This window comes from Giraffa tippelskirchi, chromosome 9, assembly GCF_054371585.1.
Source record: "Giraffa tippelskirchi isolate mGirTip1 chromosome 9, T2T-mGirTip1v1.2.pri, whole genome shotgun sequence".
NCBI lineage: Eukaryota > Metazoa > Chordata > Mammalia > Artiodactyla > Giraffidae > Giraffa > Giraffa tippelskirchi.
In genome coordinates this window covers 111338268-111364869 of record NC_137283.1, presented here as the reverse complement: position 1 = coordinate 111364869, position 26602 = coordinate 111338268, and the positions used below count along the sequence as shown (strand labels likewise).

Sequence of the window (26602 nt, the reverse complement as noted above, 5' to 3'; positions counted from 1 at the left end):
TTACTGCTGGCTCCATGCCACCCTGGGTGTGCAGCCTTACAGACAAGGAAATGGAGGCAGAGGGTAATAAGGTCACCTGACCAGAGTCACTCAGTGAGTTAGCAACAGCATGAAGCCAGAGTTATGCTCTTTCCGTCACTGTAACAGTGCCCGAGGCTGACTCCTGGCCTACTACTCATTTATCTTTTAAAAGGACTCCTCTTGCTCTGGGTGGAGAACAGGCTATGGGGGAGCAAAAGTGGCAACAGGAAAGCTGGTTAGCAGGCTCGGGCAGTAGTCTGGTGAGAGACAAGTCCATGTAGAATGGCCGGTCTCAAAACGGAGCAGGGATGGGACACAGGGGAGTCACGGGAGTTGGGGGCAGAGAAGGGTAAGCCCACGCCCACATCTCAGTCAGACAGTTGGTTACGAGAAGGGTCTCAGCAGAACATTCAAGCTACTGAGGGCTCCCACCCTGAGACCCGCCAGACTGAGGGTCCTAGAAGGACCCTTTCCACTGGGGGTCCTCTGAGAAAGAAGCCCTGCAGCCTTCATTTCCCTAGTCCTTCTGATTTGTGTGTGTTGGAGGCTGCACTAGGCCTGACCCTGGAGGACCACAGTGGATCCATGAGTCACAGATTCTTAGTCCATTTTCCCTGCAAAGGTGAACTGTGCTCACCCATGGATTCTCTATGCTGCTTGGCTTCTCTCGGTACAATCACAACTGCTGCCACAGAATCCATCTCACAACAAAGCAGACACACTGGCTTTTCTCATATAAAATGTTCAGAAAACCACCAGACGAGTCATAACAATGCTACTAAATAACCAGGCTCATTATATCCAATATGTCACCCACAAATGTTAGTCAGTTACTTTAACTAGAGCAATATTTAAAGACGACATATTTCCAATACCTAGATGCAAACAATGTTCAAGTTCTTAACAGTCTTAACGTGCATCTTTATAATATGAACAGGTCCTCTTCATGAAGGTGTGGATAAATCTTCTGTTAAGGGGTTTGTGAAATTTAGGGTCCCAAAGAATGCTAATAATGCCTTCTTGGTCATTTATGGATTTAACAGTCTGCCTTCTTGGTCTGAAAATTAGAATACATTTGGAGGAAAGGAAGAAGAGGTATAAAGATAATGAAAAGAAAAACTTGAGCAATTGCATGATGATAAAGAAGCAGGGTGAGGAGAATTAAATTCTTCTTGTCCCGCAGGAGTCTCAGTATCCAAACTCATACTCCAGGGTATTATTAAAATCACTGAAACTCAAAAGCCCATGAAATGACACCAGCAGCTGAGCTTTTAAAGAGGATCATGAGTTTAGATTTTATAGCTACGGACGAGTCTGAACACATTTTTCTAAGAATAGTTGCTCAAAGCTACGAAATCCAATTCACATTTCATTTTGCCTTAACTATTAGAAACCTTCAAAGGGAAGTTTCAGTTATGCAAGATGACTAAATTCTAGAGATCTGCTGAACAACACTGTGTTAACAATATTATACCATACACATTAAACGCTGTTAAGAGAGCAGAACTCATGCTAAATGTCCTTACCATAATTTAATAAAAAGAAAGCACAGCTACCTGGCAAAGTGTCGCTCAGTTTGGGAGCTGGAGATGCCTTTACCTTTACTGTTTACAGAATTTTTTTCAAGTTGTCCTCACATCAGTCCACTAAATATCTCAAGTCCTTTCACAAGCACAAGTCTTACATATATGAATAAAGAGGATGCATAAGTTACTTATTAAGTAGATAAAATATATAATGAACATAGGGCTTCCCTGGTGGCTCAGTGGTAAAGAATCCACCTGCCAACACAGGAGATGTGGATTCAATCCCTGATCCAGGAAAATCCCCTGGAGAAGAAAATGGCAACCCACTTCAGTATTCTTGCCTGGAAAATCCCATGGACAGGAACCTGGTGGGCTACAGTCCATAGGAGGGTCACAAAAGAGTCAGACATGACTGAGCGACTAAAAAACAACACAGAGCATCACGATGGGCGATATAGGATTAAAAAGATGACTCACACACACATAGAAGATAAAAGCTCTAGGAGAACAAATGAAGGGAAAGCCACTCCCAGGATAGGATGCAGCGGGCCTCAGAGAGTGGGGCAGGAACAAATGAAGGGAAAGCCACTCCCAGGATAGGATGCAGCGGGCCTCAGAGAGTGGGGCAGGCAGGCAGTCTGATGACAAAGAGGGACTTCCAGCTGGGAGACTGACTGTGGCACGGGTACCATTCAAGTGAAACCAGGGATAGTGCTACCTACATCCCACACACCTGGAGGAGTTTTAGCTGCAAATGATACACACACAAGGATGTATATATGTATGTGTATACATACATATGTATACACACATGTACATATACACACAAATGTGTGTGTGTGTATATATATATGTGTGTATATATATGTATATATATATGTGTGTATATATATGTGTGTATATATATATATATATATATATGAGTGTGCTGGTTAAAGCAACTATGGTTAAGGCAAGTGGTTGGGGTCACAGCACAGACTGGCAGAAAACACCAGTCGGTGTTTTCTGTATAGTCCTGTGTAAGGAGCTGAGAGCACCCTGGAGGCCAGAGGGGGAAGCACTCGGACCCCCTCTCTCTGCTGGGAGTGTAGCAGAATTCAGAAATGACTCCCCAGGTGCAAGGAGGCACCCATAAAAAAGAAGACAAGAGGTGGCACAGTTCATCTGGGAGGCTGCAGGACCCAGGGCCAGGAGGGCTGGGCGACCACATGGAAAACTAGAGGCAAGTCGTGCCAAACACAGTGAGAGGCACCTGCTCCAGGAAACAGGTCTAGAAATTGAGATTACAAAAGAATGGAGTTACGTACAAGACACACTTAGGAACTGACACCCCACAAATGAAAAAAAAGTGCCCCATATTTCCCAGTGTTCTCTGAACATTTACAAACATTGCCAGTACATCAGATCAGACAAAAAAGGAAATGTTAAATCCCAAGAAAAGCTTGTTTGGGTCATGGTTGTAACTACAATGCCGTTATATTGACCCAGGGAGGTGCCTTTCTCTTCCTGGCCCCACAAACCCCTACAAATCCCAAGGACGAGAAATGTCGAATCCAATTGGTGAGAGCCCAAAATCCATAAGGCTTATTATCTTTGAACATTAAAAGCCCAGCGTGGCTACAGAGAAAGTAAAGGGCATCAAAAGATGGATTTACTTTCCCTTCTTGTTTGGTGAGTTCATCAGATATTTTTTAGCTAGTGATACTTTCACTCTCTGAGCTATTGAAATTTTTTGCTTTCATAATTTGAAAATGTTACACAGGACTAAAATGTTTCAAGGTGGTTTTAAACACACCAACAATGTCTGAAACATGAAAATACTGGAATCCAAAACATAACAAATTAACTGAATAAGAAACTGAATAGATTTTTTTTTTTTGGAAAATAAACTGCCGAAAATTAAATTCTGCCAATAAATAAATAAAAGAAAAAAATTAAAAGTGGGTCCCTCTCTTCTCTCCGGGACCACCTACTCTCAGGGCAGGAAGGCCCCTATTGAGCTTCCTGCTGCATGTGGGTGACAGACCAGGTGGAGCCTTCAAAAGCCCTTCCAGGCCTCTTTCCACCTTCTCTGCCCGTCCTCATGAGGGCAAACCAACTTGTTCCCCCATTGGGCGAGTTACTGCCAATCAAAGGGGAAGGAAGCAGAAAGTCTCACTATGACCTTAGATCCAAGCCTTGGTCTCAAATCTCGCCATTACCAGGGAGCTCATTCAAAGCTGGAACACTAACCTGACCTGGCCCTGTTCTTCAGTGTACATACTACTACTGACCAGAAGCCTGGCAAGGACAGAGGTGATCTGCACATCAAGTCCAAATCTAACTAAAAACCCACCCAGGAAGAAGTTAAACACATACATATCCTCTCTTGAATAACTCTTGTATCAATGGGGAAATCCAAACTATAACAAGAATATTTCAAAAATAAGAAAAACAAAACTATTAGGAATTAAAGTTCTTGTTGTTTAGTTGCTCAGTCGTGTCTGACTCTTTGCTACTCAATGGACTGCAGCACACCAGGCCTCCATGTCCCTCACTATCTCCGTGAGTTTGCCCAAGTTCATGTCCACTGAGTCTGTGATGCCATCCAATCATCTCATCCTCTGCCATCCTCTTCTCCTTTTGCTATTAAAGTTCTTAGAATGTGACAAAAACACCTGAAGCTGACATCTGTTTCTTTTCAGTATCTTAGGATGCCCCACTGAGAGACTGCAGGTGGGGTGGGGGGTGAAGTGTGACCCCTGCTAGCCATCAGAACTCCCCTTCCTGAGATCCAGGGATTCATCCGGGGCCAGGCAGGACACCCATGCAGAAGGAGGCTCGAGGCTGGTCCAGGAGTTTGTTTCATGACTCACACACATTGAGGCAGCTGACCTGATTGAGTCCACAGCACAGATTCAGGAGCGTACCTGGAACAGGCTCGGGGGACAGTCGGGGCCTGGGTGTGCCATGTGCTGAAGGGCAGCACCCACACTGTGATAGATGAAGTACATGTGGCCCAGGGAAGGTGCTTTACACCCAGATACAAGGCTAGGTCTGGAAAATGAGTCACACCTTCAGGAAGTCTGGGGTTCACCCTCTCTCTTGATCAGATTTTACCATTTCTGGGTGCCAGCAGCTTACACTAAATGTCATAAAGTGTCAGTGATACCCCTGTCTATGTTCTAAATATGTTAACTCCTTTCTACATTCTTCTCGTGAGTAAACCCTGTTCATTTTCATAGGCAGAATCTTCCATCTATTCTCCTCGACATATAACAGTCAATAAAGTAGTTATGAACCCAGGACAAGCAACCAGAATCCTTTTTTAGGAACTGAGGTGAACAATAGCAGGAGAGGCTATCTCATGAGATCTGGGGTTGTCAGGGCTGTGTAAAACCTGAAGGGGCAAGGACCATCTTTCTCTACTATGTGGGAGAGGCTACTGGAAAACAAAACAATCAGAGAAAAGCAGATCACCTAAGAGACAGAGACAGACAGGTTTAGGGAAATACCACAAGCAGTCCTAGATCAAGCTGTGCCTTAAGGCATGCACTGATCTTCAATTACGTGAGCCTCTCAGCTCCTTTTTTAAAAACATATATAAAGGTGCGGTTCATCATGAGTCCTGACTGACACAGCTCTTCCAAGAGCCCCTCGGCTCAAGCACTCCAGGCTGGAAGAGGATGAATCCACCAGAAGCTTGCCTGAGGGCTGGATGGGGAAGCCTGGAAAAAGTGACCATGAGTAAATGAGAAAGAGCAAAGTAGTAGTTAAACATTCTAATCAAAAATCTTTAAGGTAACAAAAAAATAAAATAAAAATAAATCAATGAGCTAGAAAATTAAAGAATACAACTTAAAAGTTCTACAACCATTCCTTTCTAAAAACAAACAATCTCCTCACCACCACATTCAACCAAAGTTCTGGCTAAACTAATTATAAAGAGGAAAGAATTTACAGATACTGGAAATTTGGAACGATGAAGAAAGAGACACAAACATGGAGAATAAAGTTATTGTAAGAAATATTTCACATAACCCCATGCTAGTAAGTTTTAAAATCTCAATGACATGGACAATTTTCTAGGAAATACAAACCACTAAAATGGATCCAAATGAAAGGAGATATGAACAGAGCCCAAGAATTAACTGCAATAAAAGAATTTGTCCTAGATAGCTCTAAAGCTTTAAAAATGATCAAGCAGATAATCCCTGTGCTATTTAAGCTACTTAAAAATAAATGAAATAACAACCATTTATTAAGCACTTTCTTGTGCCTACCACTCTGCTACATGGTTCACAAACATCACTCAATTTTTACCACTACCATATATAGTAGTTTTCTCCAAATTATAAATTAGAGAATTGAAGTTTAGAGAGGTTGATAAGCATGACCAATGTCACACCTCTGATAAAATTGTGGAGTTAAAATCCAAACCTGCCTACCTCTAAAGTTATTCATTAAACAACTATACATTGTTGCTTTCCCATGAATAAACAGGTTCCAAGATCTTCAAAGAGTTCTCATGTGCTGCTGGGAAGAACAGGGTAGAAAAGAAGTTCTGGAAGAAGGGAGATGTTAGGATGCTACTGAATGTCTAGCTCGGTGGCAACGCATGCCTGAACCAGGCAGTGCCAGCAGGGATAAAAACAAGAAGGGTATGAGACTTTACAGAGGAAACTGGAGGTCCCAGAACCGTGTGCATGATTATATACAGAGCTGCCCCAAATGGTCAGAGCGCCATCGAGTGCTATACAGGAGAGTTCTGCAAGTCTTTATTATGACATATGCCTTGATTTCCCCCAATGAGAAAATTAAGAATCACAAATAAAGTCCCTCCAGTTGATGCTCTGAACAAGTGAGGCATCTATGAGAATTTTGGCTCTATAAAGCAAAGCTATTATTGTTCTCTAATCATCTCTATAAAGCAAAGGTATTACTGTTCTCTAATCATGTCTAAGCATTCTCTAAGGCAGTTTTTCCAAGCTTTCTAGATCTTAAGAATTACTTGATGAGGTGCTTGGGAAACAGATTTCTGTTTAAATCTGTTTAAACAGAGTAGAAAGCTTGGAGTAGGAGTAGAAACAGATTTCTACTCCTATTAGATACTCTAAAAGTAGATGTTGGGCATGTCTATTTTTAACAAGTACCTAGGTGATTTTTGGGCTTCTCAGGTAGCTCAGTGGGTAAAGAATCCACCTGTAAAGCAGGAGGGTTCAATCCTTGAGTTGAGAAGATCCCCTGAAGGAGGAGGGCACGGCAACCTACTCCAGTGTTCTTGACTGGAGAATCCCATGGACTGAGGAGCCCGGCGAGCTACAGTCCATATGGTCGCAAGTTGGACACAACTGAAGCGACTAAGCACGCATGCACAGGTGATTTTTATGACTGAGTGCTTTCCCCCCAGACATGGCAGACATCTAAGAGAAAAGAAAGCAGCTCAGAGAAGTCACAGTTACCTTCATTCTTTAGTTGCTGGTTCCTTAATAACTGTTTTCCCAAAGATATCATGTCTGATGTCAACATTTCTCACAGAGGAAATGTAGATTATTGGAACCAAAGCTGAGTAGTGCTTATGGGGAAAATATTAATGTTAAATGTACACAAGCAACCTTAAGAATTTCATCAACAGTCTGGGGGCTGCTTTCCCTGGTGGTGAACAAATGGGGCAAGACTCCCAGCTTCTACTCAAGGTGTGGCTCAGCCTCCTTTTGGCACTCACCTCCAAAGCTCAAAGGTTAAGGGGCTCACCATCTCTGGTCTGCCTAGGATGGCATGTGATTCCAAGCTGGCATGGACCACATTTCTCTTGCTCATGACAGCTCATCCTTCTCCTCACCCCCATGTAATCTAGTGCTCAGCAGAGTGGACACACAAGTCAACACAGGACAGGGGAGGAAAGGAAGGGTGAGAGCACTTATGGAGAAGGAAAGGGGATGAAACCAGCGGACCTGTGGCATTTGGGCTGCCAGCATCCATTTTCCTCCCCAGGGTTCTCCCTGCTTAGTGAGAAGACTCCACATAGCTGTCCTGTCACTGCAGAAGCGAAAGAAGGTCCCCACGGTTTCTACCAAATCTTTTTTCATTGCCACAGGACAGCCAAGCCGTGACATACATGTCTGGAGCCTGGCCAAACAAAACACCCTCTCCTGGGGTGCAGTCACTGAACAAGCAACAGAGGGCTGAAGGTCTGTAATCACTGATGCCACTAGCAGTGCTGCCTGAAAAGTGGAAATTCCCACCATGGAGCTCTAGAAGTACCTGGTTCCTACCTGCTTCAAGCCTAGCTCTCCAGTCCACCCAGAAGCTGGCCTCCTTGTCCCTGCTATGAATTCCTTACTTGCCAAACATGGCCAGAATTCATTTCAGCTGCTTGCCTCAAAAACCCCATTGCAGAAAGCAAGAAAAAGACAAGAGAAAGGATTGCTTAGAAAAGAAGATGGACCAGTACCAGCAAACTCTATCATACTTTTGACAATTACCCCAAGCACAGATCAAAAGGACATGCAACCCTAAATACACGTTTCAACTGTGATTTACAAGAAGTATTTTTGTGAACCATACTAAGGCTAAACATCTCTGTAGGAGGTGATGAAACATTTTAAGACCTTAGAGGTCTTGGAGATTGAGATAATAACTGGTAATATATTTACCTAAAGCATTTCCTGTTTCTAGTAGAGAAGGAACAACACAGTAATTCTCAATCCAGGTCCTTACATGAAACATTAATAATGGAGGGCGGGGCATTTCATGGTGGGTTCAGAAAACACCAATTAAAAGAGGTGTTACCTAATAGCTTCAAGGTGATCTTTGCCCTGGTTTAATCATTGCGCTTTAGAACAATAAAACCACACTCACAGGTCACAATTCTAACCACTAGCAGAGGTGGGGATTCAATGCTCAAAATATAAGTATGTTTTTCAAAAGGAAAATGCTGCCTACTTTTGTGGATGAAAATAAAAAGACACAGGTGTCTCTAAAGTAACATTCTGAGTAAGCAAATAAGAGGACTAGAGTCTGAAGGTCTACATTTCAATACATTGAAGCAGTAGCACCTAAGCTGTACCACCTTTGCACAGAGCTCTGCTGAGCATGGAAAATGAACTGTTACATGCATCTTTTCAGCTGGGTGTTGCTAAAAGGTTGGATCTAGATGAATTGATTCATCTACATTCATTTTGACTATATTCATTTTATAGATGAAGAAAAGAAATCCCAGGTAAGACACCTGGCTGTACTCACAGGTCAAGAAAATGGAAGACTAAAGGCTATGGCTTCCAGTCCCATCTGGCAAATACTCTCTTCCTCCTCCCTGTGTCCCAACAGAAGCGACACCGGCAATGTCTGGAAACTCACAGTACAAAAAGGATGTTCACATTTTGTCCTAAAGTCTTCAAAAGAACACTGCAAACCAAAACCAGTCTTCTATGCTGTGAATTATATCCAGTATTCCTCTGCTCCCAGTCAGCTTCATCTGCTGTCTGCTGGCTTAGAGACACTGAAGTAGCCCTTCACGTGAGTGTACATCCTGGGAGCAAGCTTCCACTCTGTAGGCTGTGCTGCCTGACAGCATGACGGGGAGATGCAAGTGGACAAAAGGATCTCAGCTCCCTCAGCCCCTCATCAGTTCTTGCCCATGCTGGCTATGTCCCACACCAGAGAGATGACACCACACAGGGAAATCTAGGCCAGACTGATATCAGCACAGAGCAGGCAACTCTTCATGCTATATCCTTTTAGGGTCAATCTTAAAGAACAACAACAAAAGTGAGCAGAAAACCACATATCAGAATAGTTAGGATTCCAGGGAAAGGAGTTGACTGCCCTAAACGTTGTTCTTCACTGAACCTCTGTGACATTAAAATACCTACAGAGAAATCCTAGGCTATTTAACATCCTAGAGCTGATCAGAAGTCTTTTAAGATTTAAATCTTTTCTGCAGAGGAAGGGATGAGTATAGGCAGGGGAGGAGAAAGGTGACGTTTCCAGCTTCCTTACCTGTAAGAATGAGGGACTGTTCTGCTCACTACCTTCATAGCCCCTTCTCAAAAGATGTAACAGGCAACCCCTAACTATTCCTTCAAATAGGGGATGGGGATGGGGAGCAAATAATGTCTTAGAAAAGAAGATCTCTATTTCTTTGATCCTCTATGAAACAAATGATACTTTTTTAGAAGGAATAAACATACAGTTTTTGGGGGGTGGAGGGCTGGTTCCTACTAAGAGATCTTCTCTCACAATCCACAAGGCAAATAGAGCTATTGGTACTGTCATTTAACCCAAGGCAGTTCTCAAGGAGGGGAAAAAACAAATCGGTCTTTTGATATCTGCAGCTGGTATCCTACATTTGCTTAACTCCTGGACCAAAGCCCCAGGACAGGGCTTCTGTGGAAGACAAGGCTTCTGTGGAAGACAGGGCTTCTGTGGAAGACAGGGCTTCTGTGGAAGACAGGGCTTCTGTGGAAGCTAGACTTGACAATTAGTTACAATAACAGATGTAAATTCTTCCTCTTTGTAAGCATCCTCCCTTCACTACGTAACAAGTTCTGGAATTCAATCAAGAGGTCAAAGCCGCAACAAGATGGAGTGAAATGGGGAGACTCTTCAAAAGGTGACAAGGATGATGCCTCTATCTGGACTTCAGAGCTGCAAAACCAAGCCCAGAGATGCAGAGGATTTCTCACTATCAGGAAGGGGAGCAGATGGTGCCCTGTGGACTGACTGCACCATGATGGGCGGGGAGGCCAGGAGAGAGAAATACACATTTGGTACCCTCCCAGGGACCCGCGAGCGAGATGGCTGCTTCAGTGACAAGAGCAGTGTAAGCAAACTCCAAGGGCTTGAGAGGCAGTGCAAGGCGGAGGGGGCAGAGCAGTCCCCTTGCCAGTGTACACCAAAGCTTCTACAATTCCCCAGGAAGAGTGGTCCATCTGCACAAAGAACACAGGATGACGGTGAAGTCACTGGGTTTGGCAACGGATCCACTGCTGACCACAAAGATGGATGACAGATGGGACAAAGGAAGAAGGGGTATGAGCCACCTGAAAAGGGCACACAGACTGGCTTAGGGACAGGAAGAGAGGAGATGGTTTGTGATAAGATCTGAAATGAGATGTGAATAGGGCTCACCCAAAGGGGCCAAGACACCAACTAAGATGAAGAAATATGCTACAAAGAGCTAAGGCAGAGTGTGGGGTTTGGGGTTCCCTTGTCTGTTGGTCCTGGGAAACTTAGGAAGTTAGAAGATTAGGAAGTGAACCACATGCACATTATATTCAATGGGTGGGGGGTGGGTGTCTTGCTATTAGTAGTCTAGAGGCTCAAGTCCCCTCAGAGTCAAAGCATCAAGGTGCAACAAGGCTGCTGCACACACTTCCTTCCATGGCCTGTGGAGGACAAGCTGGGAGAGCCTGCTGACTGAGAAGTATGGGCTCACAGCTGCTGGGACCTGCCTAACCGTCTTCAAATCCCTTTCAATGACTAAAGCCTCTCCCTCTGCTGTCTCCCGTCCAAGGTTTCTCTGGTGTCCCACTTACTCCAGTGAGACTTCACTATGGTTTAGACGTCTGCCTCCAGAGTACACCGTAGTTAGCAGATGTCTAAAGAGCTTTTAACCCAGAGTCTCCCCTTTATCTTTTGTTAAGTTTGTATTTCCGTACAGATTCTTCTAGAACAGAGAGCAAACAACAGCAAACCCCTGTCTCCGAGAACTGCAAAGGCACTTTATAAAGTTGTCACCCCTGAGGGCTGCACCTTCTCCCACTTCCTGCTCCACCAGGGGCACTTTTCACTTAGCCAAGCAACCCTTAGAGCTCAGCACTGTAACAGATGCACCGACTACTGCATCAGGTACATCTACCAGGTTCAACTTCAATGCCAAACTATTGTTGGAAATGGAGACCTTCAATTTGCCACTATTAAAAATAACACCCCAAACTGGCCCTTTTCTATCTGAAGTGACACTATTACTCTACCCGTAGGCCTGAAAACTCTTCTTTTTCCTTAAGTATTTACTTTTTGTTGCTGCTATTGGGTGGGTTGATTTCTCATTATTGATGGTATGTATGAGTGGTATTGATTTTATATTTATTCCATACACACACGCTTTATTGAATTCATTCTGTTCTCAGTTGTTTCCCTTAGGTTTTCTAGATGCATAATCACAGAATCGGTAATTGATGATAATTTTATTTTATCCTCTACAAACTTTAGTTCATGTTTTATTGCACTGGTCAAAGTTTTGCAAACATACGAAAACAGCAGTGACAAAGATATTCCAATCTACTGTTTAGGTTGCTTTGGATACTTACTATTAAAGTTATTACTAGTTTTAGTTTTGGATTTTTTTTAAACTTCTTAAAACATTACCTAGATTAGTTATATAGGCTTACTTAATCTATGGATATAATAATATTAAACTAAATTTCTATGACAAATTCTGCTTTCTTATTTTTAACCTGCTATCATTATTTATAGTCTTCACATCAATGTTCACCAGAAAGGTTGGACCGTATCTTCACTGTCCAATACTGGCAGCCATTAGCCACATGTGGTAACTGAGCACCTGATATGTGGCTGCTCTGAATTGATATGTGCTGTAAGTGTAAAATACACATTGGATTTTGAAAATTTAGTCTAAAAGAATGCAGATACCTTAATAATATTTTACACTGATTACATGCTGAGATGTTAGTACTTTGAATATACTAAAGTACTTTAATTAATTTCCTCTTTCTGTTTACTTTTTTAATGTGGCTACTAGAAAAGCTTGAATTATAAATGCTGGTCTACTGCTTCCTCTTTACAAAGCAGTTCTCCTGAGTTTTTAAATTAAGGCTAAACTGATCTCAAAGAAACAACTGAGTTGCACAGGATATTCTACAAACTGGTACATTTGCTATAAAATAGGGTCATGTGGGCCTTGACAGCTTGAAAGGATTCATCCAGATTCAAGTTCCCCCCACCACCATCTGTGAGAATTTTCAAGTTACAAGTCTGCTGATATTTCTTTAATAAAAGATAAAGCCTCAAATGCCAGGAACTGGCAGAATTGGATAAGCTCTATTAAACATGAGATTAAATCAAAGACTTACTGATAGCATTTCAGATCTTGAGCTATCAATGTTTCTCACTTCCGGGCTGGTTTCTATTGAAAATGTAACAAGCAGCTTTTCTTTGTTTTAGAGGCTACATGAAGATTTTCCTCTTTACACCAAGGTATGGCTAATACACCCACCTCTGTGTACATGGCTCTGAGTAGAAAATGTTCCTGCTGCTCTTCTGCTCATTAGAAAAACACACCCTATCTTTTCAGTCTAAGACAAAAATTTCACTCATCAGCTCTCAGATGACAACCAGCTCCTGCCAAGGACGAGGTTCCTTCCAGAGGAGGATGCGGGGCAGGCATGAGCTGCACAGCCCTGACACCTGAGGAGCACTGCTTGGACAGGTTAGCATGAGAGCAGGCATGGAGGGGTCACTCAGCGTGCTTGTAGGAGGACCCATAAAGTCCCACAGGGAGCAAAGACATGACTCTACTCCTATAGCGTGCATTCCCAAAGCTACTACACCCAGAGTCTTTGATTTTTTTTATCATTTCTTTAATGTGAAGTTGATAACCACCTAGACCACCTGATTCCACTCTTACAAGCTGAGTGACCTTGGACATGTTATGTAATCATTCAAACTCAGTTTCTTCATCTGTGAAATGGGGAAAAGAAAAAGATCTATTTCAGGATTTGAGAACTGAATGAGATAAGGTATGCAAAGCTACCACTGAAGTGCCCAGCACACAGTAAACATCTATTATTAAATACATACCATGAAAATAGCAGTGTATATACCAATGTCATTAGAGTCTATCCAATGCTGCCTAGAAGATCACTAATTAGCAAAGTTTCACCTACTAGTTAAGTGGCTTGTCAACCACAGGACCAGACATCATCAAATAAGGCACAGCAAAATGTGCATGCATTAACACGTAAACAAAAACTGGGTCATTCTAACATAGCTGAATCACTCAATCCCCATCAAAAGCTGCAGAAATCCAGGTTGTACCCAATTCCTTAGACAAAGGAATCAGCATAGACAGTCCTTGAGGGCAGTTTTTCAGAGATGCACAGGAAGTTCATCTCCTTCTCTCTTGCTCTCCATCCACTACAGGCTATGTGGCTGCCTGTGACCCTCCGTGTCCAGGCTCAATCTGTCTCCGCCCAGTCCAAAGTTGGAGGACCAAGGTTTTCTGTTGCAGGGTCAAGGAGAGGACGCAGCCCTGCCTCTGCTCCCTGCTCCTCCTAGCCTCACCTGCAGAGCTGGAGCCTCTGCTCACTCAAGTTACCTATTTGTTTCTCATTTGCTACCCACCAACCTCTAAAATTCATTGCTTCACCAAAGAAAAATGAAAACCCAAACATCAATCATTCTCACCCATGAGACCTCTATCTTTCTAGAAGGGAATGGGGAAAGTGAGAATGAGGGAGTACAGATACAAGTTAAAAACCACAGAAAAACCTCAAAATGGTGGTGTGCTTACTTCAAGGACAAAGAACAGGGGAGAAGTTTTAAGAGTTCCTGCAGTGGGCAGAGGAGAAGATAAACGCTTGCCACAAAGAACAGCCAAGGGTGGCAGAAAGAGAAGCAGGCAAGCTAGTGCCTCGGGAATGAAGGAAGAAAAACAAGTTCACATGGGATTTACTCTAGAAGGAGCAACCTCTTTCTGCTTCTGCCGTCACCTCTTCCATGTAACATCGTGCCTGGCTAAGCCCTTCACTCCACTCCATTCCTGGTGAAGCTTTTCCCTAACGACATGAAGGCAGTGGAGTCTGCAACCCACTGACCAGGCAGCGTGAAAGAGTTGCAGGAGTACGAGACAGGGAGTGAGGGGTGGGCGTGGGCAAGGAAAGCACCCCAATCCCACTAGCCAGGTCCACATCAGGAGGGAATGCCTTCTTGGAAAATCTGAATTGTCTTGGAAATCTGAGTTCAGTTCTCCAAGGAACACTGATATATACAGTGGCAAGGGACCGCAAGATACAAGAACAGCTAAGACATAGGCTTTTAGAAGCTGGCCTAGAAAACCACTCAGCAGGCATTAACTTTTTCCAGGTTTTTTTTTTTTTTTTTTTTTTTAGTGGGAAATGTACTCTGGGATTCTAAAGAAGCTCAAATAAACTTCTGGAGTGCTGAGGATATTAGAAACTGCATACATATTTTTATATACTAAGTTAATATGGCTATAAATAAAAAAGTCAAAGAACTTTGAGTGGATTGGAGAAACACTATTCCCTCATCCAAGCAAACTTAACCACATACAGCATATGTAAATAATGAATCTCAAATGACAAGTCCTGGGCACTCCAAGAAGGAAAATAGTATCCATCGGACATCGCACTTAGGGGTAAGCTTCATTAACAAAATGAGACTTCAGCTCAAAATACTACGTTTCTCCAAAAGAATAGGAAAATTTCATATTTTTAGACAGAGTAGAAAATTCTCCTCTTCATCCCCTTATAAAATATAAAAAGATACCGAGAATTCAGTTTACTTATAATTTAGTTGTTGTGTTGTTGTTGCATTAAAATCAATAAGTAATCTAAGACCAGCATTCAGTTTTCAAGACTTGGTACTACGTCTCCAATATATTTTCTTTCCTTTGGGAAAAAATGCATTAGGCAATTTTTTTCTTCACATAATTATTCTCTAGGTTTTTATTTTTCTTTGGTAAAAATTTGCTTTCCTTTTTTCAAATACTTTCATTTCAAACAGTTGGTTCATCAGTGTGCCTATAGTCCATAAACACTATTCAAAACAGCTATGTGATCTTCTATGGGACTAAAAACACTTTCACCTTTTCTCACGAATCATTTCAAAGAGAGTGGTAGTATAACAGTTCTATTCATCATCCCACTGCAGACAACACAGGATAATACTAGGAGGGACAAGCCATGGTTAGTGATGTTTATGGTTTGGTCTGAGCTGTGAAGACCATCTTCTCTTTCATCATAAGCCCTCATTTACCTTCGTCTGCTCGCTGTCTGGGTCTTCAAGCCAAGCGTAAGGGTCACAAATTTTATGCCCATGATAATCCTGTACCTGCAAAAGACAAAATGTGGTATTAGATAACTAGTGTCTAACCCCAACTACATCACTACTTCCCGAATGTGACAGAGATAAGAAAGGGGAAGTCTGAAATAGCCCAACTGGCTCACTGGCAACGTGTCTGCCCAAATTACCACATGGACCGAAGTTGGCAGGTTCTCAAAGGTGTCAAACCACCCTTAATGAAAAGAACATTTTAGCTGGAGCGGGAAGAGAGATGAAAGGTCAGAATAGGAACAGCTCTGTCTATACAACACAAAACAAAGGCCTGCCACTGTGTTAAAGAAACTTGAAAACGTGTTGTTGGTAGCCAAGCGCTGAATGACACGATGCAGTGGGGAGACTGGAAGGGCACGCTTGGGAGGGAGCCATCACACACGGGTGCACTGCCCTGTTCTTGCTAAGCTTATAGATGCTCAGGAAATCTCCCGACAATGTACAATCTGCCTTTAAGTCTAAACTACCAAAAAGCAAGTTAACTGATGTGTAATGATGCTCACTGACGTCAGAGAAAGCTGACTTTCATGCAATGAAAGAACATTTCTACAACTGAAGCTTCTCTTCTGTTCAATGTATTATGAAATGCTTTCTTTCACTGGGTAGGAAAGGAGGCACAAAGGTATCATGCATTCAGACTACCCTGATATTTGATGAGATAAAACTGCTGAGTGCCAGGAGAGCCTGGCTGAGGGGACGCCATCGGGAGCCCCCACGTGGGAACTTTTGGAAAATCAAATTCCTGGGTGGGCCTGGCCTCAGAGACTGACTAAGTCTGGTAGACCAACTAGAAGTCACCACTCCCCAGGTGATTATGCCCAAAGAAACTACCAACAGATAAATACCCCAATAACACAGTAATGTGACTAATCTAGCCAAATGAAACCACATGGACATCTTTCTAATCAAGTCTCTCTCAACAAATGAACAACATTCCATTTGAGGCTTCCTGTGTGCAGTTGTCTGAAAGACAACCAGTATCTCACATATTTTGCACCTGTCTCCTTGGTTTTGTTCTGTAATACCAGAAGGTAAAGGCTATTCCCTAAGGAAAGCAAACAATCTCCCGGAAAAGGAAAACCTGCTGTTTCTACTGTTTATCAAAATTCTACTGTGGCTGTTGGTCAACTGAGACTCTCTCCCAAGCCTCAGACCCTTAGCTTTCTGCAGGGGGTCAGCATCTGTCCTCATCTGGTGCTGGGGAGACAGTACCTGGGGACACCTGGAAGGACAGGCAACTGAGGTGGAACAGAAGAACTGCTGAGCAAATAATGACCAGCAAGTGCAAGGCACATAAAACCTGATGAAAGCCTTCCCAATGAGTCTTTCTAAAATTATCAATTTTCAATCCTTACCAAAAGCCTCTCTAAATTTTAGCTGATTATCACCGAGGAAAAGGTTTTCTGTCTTGTTTTCTCATCTGCAAGTCTCTTACATTCTACACACCTTGAAATGGTTGCAAAACATGCTTACAGTGACAACCATCTTTTCTCTGACAATAGGAATCAAAAAAATGTAAAGTTGTGCAAGATCTTCCAACCCAGTATTTTTAGGAGCAATATCAAGCACAAGATGGCAACATGCCCAGGGCCATACCGAGTTCAGAATCAGAGCTCAGACTCAAAACAATCTGCAAACAGCTTTCCCCAAATATTCCTTGGAAGGGACCAATTGGACACTTTAAAAATGTTCCTCAATTCAGTTCAGTCGCTCAGTCGTATCCGACTCTTTGCAACCCCATGGACTGCAGAACGCCAGGCCTCCCTGTCCATTGTCAACTCCCGGAGTTTACTCAAACTCATGTCCATTGAGTTGGTGATGCCATCCAACCATCTCATCCTCTGTTGTCCCCTTCTCCTCCTGCCTTCAATCTTTCCCAGCAGCATTAGGGTCTTTTCAGATGAGTTAGTTCTTCCCATCAGGTGGCCAAAGTATTGGAGTTTCAGCTTCAGCATCAGTCCTTCCAATGAATATTCATGACTGATTTCCTTCAGGTTGGAATGGTTGGATCTCCTTGCAGTTCAAGGGGCTCTCTAGAGTCTTCTCCACAGTTCAAAAGCATCAATTCATCGGCGCTCAGCCTTCTTTATAGGCCAACTCTCACATCCATACATGACTACTGGAAAAACCATAGCTTTGACTATGGCAGTGTAATATCTCTGCTTTTTAATAAGCTGTCTAGGTTGGTCATAACTTTTCCTCCATGGAGCAAGTGTCTTTTAATTTCATGGCTGCAATCACCATCTGCAGGGTTCTTGGAGCCCCAAAAAATAGTCTGTCACTGTTTTTACTGTTTTCCCATCTATTTGCCATAAGGTGATGGAACCAGATGCCATGATCTTAGTTTTCTTAATGTTGAGTTTTAAGCCAACTTTTTCACTCTCCTCTTTCACTTTCATCAAGAGGCTCTTTAGTTCTTCTTCACTTTCTGTCATAAGGGTGGTGTCATCTGCATATCTGAGGTTATTGATATTTCTCCTGGCAATCTTGATTCCAGCTTGTGCTTCATCCAGCCTAGCGTTCCTCATGATGTATTTTACATATAAGTTAAATAAGCAGGGTGACAATATACAGCCTTGACGTACTCCTTTCCCTATTTGGAACCAGTCTGTTGTTCCAAGTCCAGTTCTAACTGTTGCTTCCTGACCTGCATACAGATTTCTGAAGAGGCAGGTCAGGTGGTCTGGTATTCCCATCTCTCGAAGAATTTTCCACAGTTTGTTGTGGTCTACACAGTCAAAGGCTTTGGCATAGTCAATAAAGAAGAAGTAGATATTTTTCTGGAACTCTCTTGCTTTTTCGATGATCCAGCGGATGTTGGCGATTTGATCTCTGGTTTCTCTTCCTTTTCTAAATCCAGCCTGAACATCTGGAAGTTCATGGTTCACGTACTGTTGAAGCCTGGCCTGAAGAATTTTGAGCATTACTTTACTAGCATGTGAGATGAGTGCAATTGTGTGGTAGTTCAAGCATTCTTTGGCATTGCCTTTCTTTGGGATTGGAATGAAAACTTACCTTTTCTAGTCCTGTGGCCACTACTGAGTTTTCCAAATTTGCTGATGCTACTAAAACTCAGACATATCCAGAAACTTAACTTTTCATAAAAGGGGAAAGATTAACAGCAAATCTTAGTTTTATGACTAAGTGAAAGTGCTGCCACGTGCTAGACCCAAAGCAATGACCATCTGCTGAATATACATACTGTTGTGCCTGATGTTTTAAAGCACCTTTGTAAGAGAGCTGATTATATTCCTATTTTACAGCCGCAGAATGCAATTCACAGAGATTGGAAGGGTGAAGGCTGTAGATCTGCTGTGAGCTAAACACTGTGCCATAGCCACATTTATCTGATCTGGTCCTCACTGTAAGGCTACTACCAACTTATTTTTCCAGATGAGGAAACTGAAGCTGGACATAGTTAAAGCAGCCAACAAGGGTCAGATGGTTAACAAGCAGGAGGGAGAACAGTGACCCCACCTTGAGCAGACCCCAAAGCCTGAGGACTTGATCTTTTGCTAATGAAGCAGACCAGTTGTGAATTGGCAGGTGCACAGGCGGACCTTTACTCTGAACCCAGTGCACACTACTGGACTGCCTACTGAATGGTGTTCACCTCTGAGCAAACAGCCCCAACTTCTCAGTACCTGCCTTATAATCTGAAGCAGACTGAAGTCAGTTACTGAGCAGACATTTCTAACCAGGACAAGAAACAGATTTTCTCCAGGACAATCCCAGGAGCCAAATGCCCTCCCCGCATCCACCTGGCCCCTACATTTTTCTTTTATAAGAACATACCCTACAAGTGGGGTGATCTCATTGGCCACATCCCCTGAACTCAAGCTATATAGTACCTGATTCTCCCATCTGATTTAAGTTCCCAAACCATTCCATATTTTCCAAAGAGGCTTTAAAAAGAGAGTTCTGATAAGACACTATCACTATTAATATTTCACTTGTATTGGTCAATAGTTTGCCTGCTGCCTCTGGGACCAAGTGCAGATTTGTACACACAGCAGGCAGAGCCCATCAAACCTGGCCCCATTTTATCTTCCCTTTCCAGCCCCCATCCAAGCTTACACCTCAGATGTTCTGGTCACAATGGCCTTCCTGCCATCCCAAAACAAACGCAATTCCATGACTGTCCAGCCCTACATAACTATGACTTTAAGTCACATGACCAGGAATGTCCTTTCAACCTTAACCAATTGACCAACTTCCAGCCTCAATTCTCATACTGTCTCCACCTCCTGATGGAAATTAATGCCATTCTCCTCTATGTTTTCCACTCACCCTGCACACCCCGCCGCTGCAGGCCTGAATTCCCTGAGCGCAACACTCTCGGGGGATGGGCCACAGTATCACATTGGAACAGCACAGTTTCCAAAAATCTGCTTGCTAATGCAGAAATCCATCCAATGGGATTGCAAGCTCCAACCCCACAGTTCAGTAGGAGACTGCTCAGTGCATGGCTGGAAGACGCTCAAGGGAGAGAGACAGAGAGCTACAGCAATGGCTAGCACCTGCTGGAGAGAAATAAACCCATTCTAGAAATCAAGGCCACAATTTAAGGAAATGCGTAAGTCAAGCCTGCGTTAGTAATCAGGACTCTGTCACAGGAAAAAGACACTGCCCACAGCTGTCAGGGCTGGGATGAGTAACCTGTGGGGTCTACAGAGCAGGGTCCAGGCTGGACGGTGCGCTACATTTCCTTGGCCTTGAGGCTGATCACGACTCCTCTGATGCAAAGGAACTGGAGAGTATTAAAATCCATGGTATACCCTTTGAAGTTAATTGTTCATAATCTTTCTGACATCTTCATAAAATCCTCACTTAACCCTTTCAAGAACTGTTAAACACAGACTAGGTGAACTGCAGGGTTTTGGTAACCCCCAAAGTGAAAAGCTAAGCAAGAAGCACCCCTCCCCTATTTAAGTAAAACAAATCTAAAACAGCACTTATCAAATGTTATAATTTTATCTCTCCTGAAAACTCAAAGATCCTCAAGAACCAAACCAAGATATTTATGCCTTCCCATTACTCATGTCTGGCACACTGCAGGGCCAGGGCATCACCTGAATGAACGAACGATTGATACTACAGAAGCAAGTAAGCTCTGTTGTTAGCCAAGCCAGCCCTAATAGTTCATTCAGGAAAGAAAAGGCCTATAATAGGAAAGGGATCTGCCAAAGGGCATCCAGGGAGGGAGTGACAAACCCACAACTAGCACTCAGGTCTTCTTACTTGGTCTGTCCCCTTTCCATTCCTGCTGGATCACGTTATTCCTGTTGCACAAAGGAAACAACTCTTGAACCACAGGGATAGGGCTTCTTGGGCGAGTAAATTTAATAAGCAAGCAGCTGAACAGACAGAGAAAACATGGTTACCAGATGGCCACAGGTCAAAGAAATCATGAATGCATTAGTACCACTTGGAAGTCTTAATTTAAAACAACCCTTACATCCTTCGCTCTAAAGCCCCAGAACCCTTTACCCCAAAATGAGGAGTGCTTTAAAGTACAGACTTCAGGCACAAATCGGGTCAAAGCAAGCAGAAAAAAACTGGAACTGTATTATACAAAAATCTTTTTATTCCAACTCTATTTTAAGTCATCTGAGGAGTTTGGCTATTCCTACGAGAATCATGCCCACAACATTTGGATTTACTCCAGTTCTTAAGATGCCAAACTAATTTTTACACGCAAAAAAAAAAAACGGTGTCTGCCCAGAATATCACCCACAGGATCTCCACAGTGACTCTGAGGTTATCTACAAACTGAGGGAAATGGTGGCTAAGCCCTGCACTCGGCAAAACTTCATTGTCCAAAAGGCCACCCTCTCCTCTTCTAAGGCCTCCTCTGGCCTCGCCGACTCTGCTCTGGTTTAGGAACACGCGGATCAGCTCTGTCACACCACGGGGCCCTGCCCCACCTTCCACCGACTCTATCTCCGCCCTGCATCCCCAGCGCCCGCTGCCAGCACCCGGCAGATGGAAGCGCTTCACACACGTTTTAAAAATCGAATGAATGAACTTCAACTCTAAGTATTTTTAATTTGTGAGTTGAAAGTTTGCTTTTGTCTTACAACTGGACATCATCTACACACATCCACACTTTCTCCTACCACCATATTTAAGCAAGAGCCTCCTCCAAGGAAAAACGGCAGTGACACGTTCTGTCTTCCCACTCTCTTAAGACGCCCATGCCCACCTGAGTGTTCGCCCTTGACCCCGATGATCTTGGGAAGTGGTCCAGCTGCGGCTGGTCACCGGCTCCGCCGCCAGCGGGCGGAGGGTGACGGCCACCAGGGCCCCTGCGCCTCGGGAGGAGCCGGGCGTCCCCAGCCGGGTCTCGCAAACAAAGGCCGAGGGGGAGGGGAGAGCAAGGGGTGAGGGGCCGCGGGCGGCGGGTGGTGGGCCAGGCGCCGCTGGGTACTCACGGCGGTCTCGTCGCGGTACACGTCGGGGTACTGGAAGGACAGCATGGCCGGGGACGCGCAGGGGCGGCGTGGGCTCCGGGACGGGCGAGAGCGGGCCGCGGGGCGAGGCGGGTGCCGGGAAGGCGACGGCGGCGACGGGCTGCTCTCGACCGGGACTCTCGGCCGGGACTCAGGACCGGACCGGCTGCGCGGCGGCGAGGACGTGCGGGAAGCAGGAAGCAGCTGTCGGCGAGGCCCGGAGCCCCTCCCCGGCGGGCGGGCCCAGCGGCTGCGGCGGCGGCAAGAGGGAACGGGCGGCGCCGTGCGTGCGCCAGGCCGGGCGCACAGCTCCCTCTGCAGGAGCACCGGCCGCGCCCGCGCCGCCGCCCGGGCCCACGCCTAGACCACCGAGCTGAGCGTCCCCGCCACGCCAGCGGGGCCACGGCGCCCGGCACGCGCCGGAGAGCGACCCGCGCGGGCCGGGGACACGCCCAACACGCCGGCCCCGGCCCGCGCGCCCGGCACACGTGCCATCACGCCTGCGGGGCCACCACGCCTCCTGGCCCCTCCCGCCCTCACCGAAGTCCCCCTGCTGGCCGCTTCGCCATTGCAGCGCTCGCCGGACCTCCCTCAAGCCGAACGAATCGCGGGGTTTGCTTATTCGATTCTCTCATCAAATTGAAAATTCCTGTTCTAGGACTGGGTAGGGACGGCGACGACAGACCTGGCCTCCCCAGCTTTGAGAGCGGAGGTTCTTGAAGTGACCTAATTTCCACTGCCTGTGACCCTGGACTTGGAAGGGCAGTAATAATGGATCGTGAGGACTAAGAAGGAAACACCACTCGTATCCTCAACACCCCTGTGGGCGCTGTGTGATTGGGCAGCTGGATTATTTAGGTGCTATCAGGTGTGAGTAGGACAACTGATGAGTCCTTGGGCTCCCCAGGTGGCTCATTGGTAAAGAACCCGCCTGTCAATGCAGGAGAGGCAGGTTCAATCCCTGGACTGGAAAGATCCCTTGGATAAGGAAATGGCAACCCACTCCAGTATTCTTGCCTGGAAAATCCCATGGACAGAGGAACCTGGCAGGCTACAGCCCATGGGGTCGCAAAGAGTCCAAGTGACTGAGCAGGCACACATGTCTCAAATGTACCAGTTGAGAAGGGACCAAGGTGGGAGCACTGGAAATCATCTAGGGTTTTTTTGTTCATCCTTCTGGTTCTTTTATCGGCATGTCTTTTCTGCCAATGTGTTTGTCTATTGAGCATCTTTTATTTTGGGGGTGGGGGCAGGGCAGGAGGTATTAGATGCTAGAACTCAAACCCATGATATTTTAACAGTTATATTTATTCATCCTTGGGCTAGTGATATGTATTCTGGCCTTGCTTTCTGAGCTATCAGGAAGAAGCTTTACAGCTCCAGCTATCAGAGGCTGATGGCTTCCCTGGAGGTCCCCATCTCCCAGAGGCCTTATGCTCTGGGAATAAGGCGCCTGCCAGGCTCCTCTGTCCAACATCTGTTAAGACTGATGCCTCTGGCGTTTGCCCAGATAACCCATCCTTTAATTGGACTCTGGTTTCCAGGTAACTAACTTACTGACTGATGGAAGTACAGTCAGTGATTTCCAACTACTTTCCCCCAAAGATTTATGTTACGTTTTCCAGTGTGACTCTTAATGAAAGTCTTATATTCCTGTGTATATCTAATCTCCACAAAGCATCATAAAGTGTGCAATATTAATAGCACCTAGAATAAGAGTGAGGCTCTCTTCTTGGCCCTGCCACTAACTGTTTCACTGGCTTTGAATGAGTCCTTACATCATCACTATTTTTAAGTTACAGCAGGAGAGAATTGGATCATGTGGTTTCAAAGAATTCTGAGATTCTTTAATTCTAATCAAGAACTCAAGTGAAGTTGTAGGAGCCTCAAAACTAACCCTAGAATTAAGAATGAAATTGCCATTCACTAGAGAGTGCTGTCCATATCTTGTGGACAGATGGAGGTGAGAGTGGGATTGTAATTGTCTGTATACTGGAGGGGCTTTCTCTGTAGTTATCTTCTGTTTTCAAACCATCCACCAGCACAGATTTGGCTGAGAGTCCATTGCTGGGCCAGAGGTTCTTACTAAATTCACAGATCTTATCTTTTTTAGGAACTGAAGCTGTTCTCTTCTAATACCCTTCTCTCAATATAGCTGTGTGTTTAATAGGTTATGTGAGGTGTCTGGAATTACAGCTGTGAAGTCTCTGCTCCCTCCTCCCCTTCTCAGCCTAATGCCTAACTGAATTAAATACCAAAATGGGAGGACAGGGCTGAATTAAATCCAGATTAAAAATTGGGGCAGAGAGAGTGGATCAAGAATGAATTTTTGATTCATTTTTCCACTTCAGCTTATGGAACTTATTTATACCATTTCTAATGAGGTTCCCAAGTTAGGTGTGTTTCCAAGTCAGGAGAGAGAAATCTTTTTTCCTCTTCTGTTATTAGGAGAAAAATCAGGTGTGGCCCCTACGAGTAAAATGAACTTGTTTCATTTAAGTAAGGAAATATGAAATGATCTATTCATCTGTTTTAAATTTAGGACTTAATATCTGTTAGCAAATACATAATATGCATTACAAAAAATGTGTCTGTTCCAAATTCTTGACTGTAAAATTAGAGATAGGAGATTAGGGAAGAACGGAGAGGAAAAGAAAATGAGATAGACGAAGCAGAATGGAGAGACAGCATCCCACATTTGATGTGATCAAGAAAGGTAAAAAAAAAAAGCACAAAAAGATAATATGGAGACACGATAAACATATGACAACACATGTGGAAAACCAGCATTGGACACAATCCGTCACAGAAGAAACCTCATTATATGGCGTTTAGAATATTAATGTTAAAATTGTTAAGTTTTCTTGGAACTTTTACAACTCTGAGTAGTAATGATGGACCTGCTGGTGTTCTTATCATTAATTGACAACAAGCAGTGTATCTGACCTGCCCACAAGAGGTTGTCCGCCCTGTTCAGCATCTTTGAGCCTCTCTGGGCTTACTGAGTAGCAACCAGACTATTTTTCCAATTACTACTGCTTCTCTCAGGTACTCCTTACAGGTGTGACCTTAAATTAGCTAATTCTGAAGAATTAAATCTACTTTCAACTTCACTGTGCAGTCTTACTTGACATTTATCCTTTAACCATTTCACTGTAGGCTGCAGCATAGTATTATGGCCTCTAATAAAGAATTAATGCTGACTTACTTCACTCTGTATAACAGGCTCTAGGTTCATCCACTTCACTAGAATTGACTCAAATTCATCCTTTTTTATGGCTGAGTAATATTTCATTGTATATATGTACCACATCTTCTTTATCCATTCATCTGTCGATGGACATCTAGGTTGCTTCCATGTCCTGGCTATTGTAAACAGTGCTGCTCTGAACACTGGGGTACATATGTCTTTTTCTATTATGCTTTTTTCAGGGTATATGCCTAGAAATGGGGTTGCTGGGTCATATGATAGATACTTGTGTTGTTGTATGGCAGAAACCAACACAACATTGTACAAATTAAAAAATATATATATATTTAAAAAGAATTAGTGCTGGGAAACATAGTCTTCAGCTCATAACTCTCTGCACCTTTGGAGATTCAGGGTCCTATAACCTAAAGAGTTTGGTACCCAGCTGGTTCAGGTGTTGCCTCATCCCCCAGAACAGTCTAAGGTCTTGAAGCCCTGTCTTGCTGATAACTCACATTGCATTGAAAGGTAGCTAACAGAATTTCTGACTCTGTGCTAGCCTTACCATTTTCCTCCTTTCTTGTGGGGAGGGGGAGGAAAGGAAACACTTCATTGTTTTTATAGAAGTACTACATGGAGACTTCCAGCTTGGACCATAAGGCAGACTAAATAGTTTCTGCTAAACAACAAATTGTGAATGCATCACCAGGCTCCCAGGGAAACTTTGCTCACTCCTTCCAAACAGATTGGATGTTAAAAAAAAAAAAATACAAGTGAAATCAGGAGAGTGAGAAGCAATAGAGTCACCAGGATAAAGACCTCCAAGGGGCATCATCTACATTGCATCCTGTGTATATGTTACCCTCTGGATTTGTGCAACTTAGTTTCCATGTACACACTCCAGGAAGACTGCCCTCAAAACTGATAACTATCTGAGTTGTCTGTTACTAGGGGTCATCTTTGAAGGAAAGCATCCTAATATAGGGGCTTCCAAGGTGGCTCAGTGGTAAAGAGTCTACCTGCCAATGCAGGAGACTCAAGTTTGATCCATGGGTTGGAAAGATCCCCTGGAAGAGGAAACGGAAAATGGCAACCTACTCCAGTGTTCTTCCCTGAGAAATCCTGTGGACAGAGAAGCCTGGCAGGCTACAGTCCATGGGGTCTCAAAAGAGTCAGACATGACTTGGCACCAAGTTAGTTGGCAACTAACAACAACATCCTAATGTAGGCCCAGAAGTTTTCTGCTGATTAACCTAACTGCAGCTTAACTCACAATCACAGATCATGCAAGGAAACAACATTGGCTTTAATCTGTTAGCATTCTGGAACATTTTCAC

General features: G+C 44.1%; 1 protein-coding gene across 4 annotated transcripts in view; it reads right to left on the bottom strand.

The window, feature by feature from the left end:
- PREP (prolyl endopeptidase) overlaps nucleotides 1-22294 on the bottom strand; it is a 135962-nt gene extending 113668 nt beyond the window's left edge. For 3 of the 4 annotated variants that reach the window (XR_014065179.1, XM_081529323.1, XM_081529321.1), the window contains exons 1-2: nucleotides 22058-22294; nucleotides 15546-15620 (exon numbers count right to left, since the gene is read on the bottom strand). Coding sequence is in view for 2 of the 4 variants with exons in the window: in XM_081529323.1 (XP_081385449.1) it covers nucleotides 15546-15620; nucleotides 22058-22102 (120 nt within the window). In the remaining 2 variants the exon portion in view is untranslated. Of the gene's footprint in view, nucleotides 1-15545; nucleotides 15621-20864; nucleotides 20981-22057 lie in introns of all 4 variants that reach the window. The other variant, XM_081529322.1, reaches the window with a different exon arrangement.
- Between the last annotated feature and the right edge of the window lie 4308 nt (nucleotides 22295-26602).